This window comes from Micropterus salmoides, unplaced genomic scaffold (genome assembly GCF_014851395.1).
Source record: "Micropterus salmoides isolate LMB-PRFRI ecotype aquatic unplaced genomic scaffold, ASM1485139v1 Ms_hic_scaffold_12, whole genome shotgun sequence".
Lineage (NCBI taxonomy): Eukaryota > Metazoa > Chordata > Actinopteri > Centrarchiformes > Centrarchidae > Micropterus > Micropterus salmoides.
Genome location: NW_024040263.1, coordinates 14,589,524 through 14,597,392, shown reverse-complemented (window position 1 = coordinate 14,597,392; position 7,869 = coordinate 14,589,524). Strand labels below are relative to the sequence as shown.

At 36.1% G+C, this 7,869-nt stretch overlaps 1 protein-coding gene and 1 long non-coding RNA gene across 2 annotated transcripts; one reads left to right on the top strand and one right to left on the bottom strand.

The window, feature by feature from the left end:
* Positions 1 to 445: 445 nt before the first annotated feature.
* Positions 446 to 3,367, bottom strand: LOC119899115. Its single transcript, XM_038713544.1, has 5 exons — positions 2,543 to 3,367; positions 1,969 to 2,364; positions 1,102 to 1,245; positions 889 to 950; positions 446 to 804 (listed from the first exon to the last, which is right to left on the bottom strand). The coding sequence occupies exons 1-5, from the start codon at positions 2,634 to 2,636 to the stop codon at positions 685 to 687; spliced, it is 816 nt and encodes a 271-aa protein (XP_038569472.1). The 5' UTR covers positions 2,637 to 3,367; the 3' UTR covers positions 446 to 684.
* LOC119899117 lies at positions 799 to 1,413 on the top strand. The gene is made up of 2 exons (XR_005443718.1): positions 799 to 1,017; positions 1,116 to 1,413. It is a non-coding gene; the product is annotated as an uncharacterized LOC119899117 (long non-coding RNA).
* Positions 3,368 to 7,869: the final 4,502 nt, after the last annotated feature.

The window sequence follows — 7,869 nt, the reverse complement described above, 5'->3', positions numbered from 1 at the left end:
AAATACTACTTTGAGCTTTATTCTCTGTAGCAGAATTGGCTCCAACATAACAAGTCTACTGGTGAAGGGTCAGAGCTGATGGCTAACTTGAGATAAAAACAGGAAATTGCCTGAAAACAGTTATTATGTCTTGTTACAGACAAGCAGCCATCACTTCCATTATGAAATGTTACAGACTGACAACAAAAAGTGAATCTGAAGCCGAATTCTACTCAACAACAAACAAGTTTTCTATCTGGAAGTTTTTAAATTTATTTTTTATTTTTAGAGCTCATACATTTTTTTTAATCTATTTAAGTAGTGTAAGGAAATAAAATGCACAAGATGTATATATTCTGTGAAAAATGAATGAATTCATACACTCTGTATGTATAGTCTAAAACAATCAGAAAGAATAAAAAAAGTGGTGTATGGTGTATGTATGCAAAGCAACAAATCGAAAATCTAAAACTCCAACAATAGATTTATTTGTCCTCAGAGAAGAGATGACACAAAAAGGTAGTTTAGTATCAACTTTTCGAAAACAGCATTGCTTTTCACCCTAACGAACAAACAAACAAACAAAGCTTTAAATGGGGAATATCAGTGACAGAATGGTCTATATGTAGCCCTACAAATGGATTAAATGATGCATTATTAATAATCATTATACAATGTATTGTGTTGTTCATTTGTTTAGGTCCTCTACAGCCTGGAAGTACGGATGCCAGAATAGGTGCTGAAGTCAGCACTCTGAGTTTTCTTCTTCTTTGGTCTCTGTGATGCCTGAAGAATTTCCAGTGCAGCATAACACACGTCTTCATCCTAAGATTTGATATTTTTGGTTTAGAATCATCATCATTTACTGATTTAATGCCATCATTCATTATATTCTACAGCTATAGGTACCTGATCCAGTCTTGTTTGATCTCGTGTGTCAGGTCTTTGCTGATCTACTTGAGGTTCTTTAGCTGCCGAAATAAAAACAGCATCACTACAGCATGGTACATTCAAACCAAACTGAATCCAGGTTTCTTAGTAAGTTCAGTTTATTTTGTGGATGAATTATTAAGAATATTCTGAGAATAACACATTTAGCTTATAAAGTGGGATATGCGTTACCTTTTTTCTTACAGATGTGATAAACCACAAGAGAGGAGAGGAGAGAGGAGAGAACAGCTAACGCTGGACACAGAGAGAACAGCAGACTCCAGCAGACACCACAGTCTGGACCAGTGGTCTCATGGTGATCAGGGTTGCTGGAGTCTGAAAAGTTTCAAAAACAAAGTGGTATCGATTCATTTAACCCTGATCTCACAAAAATGTCTAAATGAAAAGTTTTGCGTGTATGTGGACGTAAGTGTAGTAGTTATTTCGTGACCCCAGGAACCAAAAAAAAAATAAATACTCTGTTGGATTTAAATTAAATTGAAAGCAGTGTGTGGAGAATAAGTTTTCATTGAGCAGAAACAAACTTATACTGCACAATAAATTGTTTTGCCAAGATCACTGATCAGTGGTCTTCAGAATGTTGTCCCTACCTTCTTGAAATATCCATTCTTGTTTGAATAATGTCTCTAGTTTATTAGATTTCTAGCTCATTCCAGCAATAAGTGCAATGTGCAACCTTTCACAATGCTTGAATCTGTTCTCTCAGATTTCAATTGTAAAATAATCCAAAAACTAAGGAAAATATATAAATGGATGACTTACAACACTTCAGATGCAGAAGGTCCCAGATGTGGCACAACTTATTTGGAATAACTATTATATATCGCTTTCACTCCAGATTAGGTGTTGTAGATGCACTTAATTTTCACATATAATATGAGTTGTTATATGTGTGCTGTTGTAGTAGACCTTATGATGGAACACCTTTTTGCTTATCAATATAAATGATGATCATTTGGTCAAATGACTACATTCACTGAAACCACAATCACACATAGATGTTTTAGACTCAAAGAAAATTCAAACCAAAATACTTACTGAATATGATCTTTGTTGTGACATTGCCAAAGCTGTAAACATTTCTTTGAGTAATGTATTCTTTATCCTCCACCTTGGCTTGTTCAGTTCCACAGTAATAGAGGCCCTCGTCCACATCAGTGATGTTCATGATCAGCAGGTCATAGGATTCAGAGGATTTGTTCCTCACATAGTGGAAAGGAGGAGGGAGATTTAGATAGCCTGTAGCATCACTGGTTTGTCTTGATTCAAATTTTATTTTTAGGACAAGAGAAGGCTGGTTCTCATGAGAGCAGTTTCTGTACCACACTATGAATACTCCACTTGATAATTTGCAGTCACAGTAGAGAGTGATGTTGTCTCCTGGTCTGACTGTCACCTCCAATAACGATCCAGAAATCATGTAAGAAACAACTCCTGGAATACAAACACAATTGTGAAAGCAGATTGAAACGTGCTCAGTGTTACAGGATTTCACATAACAGCAGGTGCAGGTTCCTGCTCAACGCAACAACGAGAGTTTTGGTATGAATTATTCTTAAAATGGAACATAACAATTGTAATTACATCATTCTCTTTTGATCGAAATATTTACCTAAGAGAAAGACCGTGAAAATGTGCAGCCGGTCCATGTGTGACGATGGCAGAGAGGTAAAAGACAGTGAAAAGAATCTTCTCACAGATATCATGACTTGCGATCATGACCACTTTTCCATAAAAGGAAGTATATGCAGTGGTTGGCCAGTTGAGTGGAACATTTTCTTCTGTGGTTGTTTTCTGTTGGTTTAATGCTTTGTGATGTTCTGGGCAATAATATTTCCTCCGTGAAATCACAAAACACACAATCAGGTGAAGTGGTAGAAGAAGTAGACAATCCTCTAATTAGGTTGTAAAGTGTAGAGTGGCATCCATATCTCAGAATCTGACAGAAGACTTCAAATCCACTGTAGAACTGTGATGTTGTTAGACTGCACATTGTCAATTGTTGGGTTGTTCCCTCAAACAAGGGAAAACGTAATGGGAGAAGGATGAAGAAGCATACATGCAGCTCTCACCTTCACTCATCTGTATTGAATTACTTTTTAAACAATGTATACAAAAAAACTACATCTATTCAATATTCATGCACACAGTCACATCTTATTAACATGTCCTAAATTATGTTTTTAACTAAAGTTATCACATGACATTTTAATAATCTTTTTTAAACTAAGGTTCCACATCGTGCTTAAAATGAAATTTACTTTAAATATATACAGTTATTCATCGTCTTTGCCCTGACATGAACTAGGCCCTTAAAGTGATAAATATACACTTAAACCTTACAGCACAAACATGTGGACATAACAGTAACTAGCTTAAACACTGATTTGGCCATGAGGTCTGCAGCTGCACATCAGCAAGAAACTCTTTAAACATACACGTCTCTATCGCTCATATAAAACCACAGTAATTTAACAAAATGTACTATCAACACATGTTCAAGTTTACAGTGATTTGTGCATGGTAATTAAACAAGGGGAAAGTAAAGGGAGAAGGATGAAGAAACACACACGCAGCTCGCCTTCACCCCTCTGTATTGAACGAGGAAGAGAAGCGCGATCCCCCTACAGGAGCCCCGAGGCATTACCAACACATCAGCAAACAATTAATTAAGGATCAGTATTATCTATCTGCATTCCACCTCTTACTATTACGCGCTGTATAGTTTTAAACAGTGACAAACTTAATATACACTCTAAACATTAGCTATAGGGCTAAATGAAATGACATGTCCTGAAAATGGAATATTGTGGTACTGTAATAAACTTCAAAATGAAATTAGCTTTTCTTCTTTGATATTGTGGTGTATGAATTGTAAATTATTATGTCACATACTACTTGTCACAGTAGTATTGTTGCATCCTGTTGCCATTTTCAAAGATGGAATAGGACTAGTTTTTTAATAGCAGCTGTAAAAGGTGATAACATAGGCAGTAGCATCCAATTCCAACCTCTTCATGTTAAAATATGTCAATTATTGATGACTACAAAAACGACCTACATTATATTAGTGTTCCAAACAATTACTCATATGTGCATTTTCTGATCTGCCAAACTAAATTTCAACCCAAACCTCTTCCATAGAGATTTTCCACCCAAGAAAAATGGCATCATCAGTTGTTTCAGAAAACGCCCCGAATGGGACAGAATTTGTGTCCAACCACAACATGTATGAAACGTATGTTTGTTAATATTTTCACTGTTTCTAATAGCACATCTTTGTGGATGACAAGATGACAGAAAAAAATAACTGTCAAAGCTTCATGCACTACACAAAATACTCATCTTGTCAATGGGGCAGAAGCATAGTATAAATCCACTGATACAGTGGGTGCCTGTGTCCGTGGGCCTGTATTGGTGTCCACATGTCATGGTGTGAAAGCCACTCATGCTCTGTTGTTCTAAGAACAATACTCCACCACATATAAGCTAACACATATAAGTAATTCAGTGTGAATCAGAGCTTAAGTTTGTCTACATATAAACAAAATACCCTTGATGTTGGTCACTTTATTTATGTTCAGTATAACATAAAATATTACTTTGCCTCTTTTTTCCAGGTCAGCCTGCCGCCCCCCAGTTTCACAAACTTTCTAGCTCTCAGTGACTAGATCATCTACACAGCTCCATAGGCACGTTTTTGAGCTAAGCAATTATAATTCACAAGGATCTTCAGAAATACTTAATTATTGATTTTAACTCCACTGCTGAAATTAATTTTGAAGATGTATTAATCCCTTCGTTGGAAGGACCAAATCAGTTTTTCCATCTGAGACCTCAATCTCCAATCACAAACTATCAGAAGGAGAAAAAAAAAAAAAGACTCCTTTCAGAAGCATTTTTTGAGGTTGAGTGAAACTCTTGCCGGTTAAAGGTTCAATCAATATGTTTTATTTTGACCACAGACATTTAGGGTAGAATCCCGTCTTCAGCTAATCTGACAAAGAACTATGTGTGTCTGCAACAAATCATACCAGAAGCCAATTTATTTGTCTTGGTTCTTGTTTTTACATTCCATCTTGATAATAACAATAAAGAAAGAAAGCCTGCTTGAATGTTTTTGTTTAAATATCACAATATAAACAAATTTCTTTAAACATGGAAAAGTCATGTCTAGATGTTATATACTGTCTTTTTATATAACAAAAAAGCCATTAACCCTTAAAGGTCACTGCAGACAAACCACATGTTTTCTTTAGTTATTACACTAACAATTACTACAATTACACTATTAATTTGCTTGCTTTGCAAATGTGCTTTGAAAGAAACACAATACAACCCGGACATTTTAATTAATGTATCTGGAAGTCACAAATTGTTCTTACTTGAGCGTATGTGCAAAATATTCAGTGACAATGTATTTCACTTATTTTCCCTACAATTTTCAATCGTTGCAACGAAAGCATGATTAACATGTTTATGGATATGTTTCAGCAACTCAGTTGGCAAAATAATTGGTTACTGTTAGGGAAAAGTCATGGTCTTGGTTAATGCTGTGTCTAAACCAAAACCTAATCACACAGGGATTTATGACAAAACCCTAATCCTGTCTTTTGTATGCAGTACAAGAATCAATGAACATAAACCATAGAGAAATTTCATTTTCCCCAACAAGTGCTTGTCAAAATCATTTAGTAGCATATTAACAGACAATAGATTTACCTTACAGGCAAAGGTCACCTCTTTCCCTTAAAAGAATTGGTCTTGAATGACTAAATTCTAAATCCACAACTCTACTATTTTATTATTCAGTCTACTCTGATCTAGTGATCCAAATTAGTGGCTTTGATTCAAAATACATCCACTGACCAAACACTGAGGCCCAACAAAACTGGGTCACACAGATGACACTATTGGCCACACTCCAGATGCAAATGCCTTTAATGAGGCACTGTGTTTACATAATAGACAAGTTGGTATATACACAGTCCTACCAAAATTCTTGAAAACAGCCAGATTTCATAGAGATCTTTCATGAACCTGAAAACTAAAGCGGCCAACTCCAAAACAGTTGACTTGGCTGCATACGTTCTGAATTGGCAGTTGACTTTTGCTTACACCTGGCCTCCCTGCAATAAAGCAAGGTGAAAAAAAATAATGGATCAGTTAAAATCTGAGACTGCTCTGAAAACTGCTCTCTAAAGCGCAATGGCCTGCACTGCCTTTTGGGAACCTGAGACCAAAATTTTTTAGGGCCCGAGCATGAAACATGCGAAGACTCTATTGAAACTGAAGGAATTTTTTGTTATGCAAATGAAGCATATTTCTGGCAGCTTAAACATGATCGCAAGCTCACGAAAACTGCCACAGAATTCATGTTTCTTGAAAATTTAGGTTGTTTTGTGCATGGGGATGGAAAACTGGCTTGCTAGCGCCCCCTAAAGAGCAGCCCCAGGGCCACGTTTCTCTGAAATGTACAAGATTTTAGTGGCAGATATGACCAACAAAAAAGCCTCTTGGAGCAATGCCGTAAACCCAACAGGAGGTCAATCATTTTGGATTTAATGGCCATTTTTGGCGATTTATTCCGTACTTTAACAAACTCCTCCTAAAGGATAAATCCAATCTTCTTCAAATTTTCACAGGCATTGATGATGAAAAGCTGTGCTATCTGTGAGGTTTCATCAGACGGCATGTCTTTGGTATGGTGTTGAAAACTGATGATTCGCCATGACTGTTTCATACTTTAACAAACTTCTTCAAAATTTGTATCATCTTCATTAAATTTTCGTTGTGCAATCTAAAGGCATTGATAATGAAAAGTTGTGCTATCTGTGAGTTTTCTTCAAAGGGTGTGTCCATGGCATGGCATCGAAAATCAATAATTAGTCATGAAAAAGGAAGTTGTTCTAACTTCACTGTATATCCTCATATATGTACTAAATTTCACGTTTGATAAGGGTCACACCCTTACGTTTGATTGGGCCCCCCCCAATGCTGCTTCGAGCTTTAATTTGTCTTTTAAGTGAAATTAGACTACTTCAAGGTTGTTCGTGGCTGTTCAGTCATGGAAGCTATGTCTAAAATGTTTAACTGTACCTCTGCCACCAGAATATCCCCACTATGATCACACGGTTGGTGTCTTGCTCACAGAATTATTCAAAGGCTAAATCAATATGTGAATATCTGAACTATATCTGAAATTTTCCTTGATTTTACAGTATTGTCATGCAGACTATATTTCCAAAAGATGAGACTTTAACCACAGTCCAAGGAGAGTGGTAAACAGAAATGGTGTGTGACAGAGTGGTGCCTGGAGACTTATTAGATGATGCAGATTAAAATTAACTAAACCAGGCTAAAAAATTTACACAACTAAAATGCAATGCAGCTGAAAAGGAAGCATTTCAAACTGCTTCATTTTCTTTGTGTGTCTCTGTGTGTGTGTGTGTGTGTGTGTGTGTGTGTGTGTGTGTGTGTGCATACATGTGTCTGTCTTTTGCATTTGCTTTGACTACAATTACACAGGAAACAGTGTATTCAGGCCTCCAGGGCAGTATGAAGATTTAGATATTTGTTTGAGACATGCAAATCACTAAAGACAGAATGACTGTCTTGTCAGTATAACAATGTTGGCTTTATTATTGTGCACTTTATTTACATATTATTGTTATATTTGACTTTTATGTCACCAGGATGGTGTCTTGAGATTGCTATAAAAAATAAAAAATTCTTGGACAAATTGGCAGGACAATTATGAACCAACATTACCCAAGAACAATAAATAAGGAGAATTTGGGGGGAAAAAAGACCATTTTAACCACACCATTTCCAATTTTTTTAAACAAAGATATAATATAAACCAACACCTTTTAAAGAACACCCAGGGTTACTTACAGTTTAACAGACTGTATATGTGAGCCTGACTGTCATCCATTA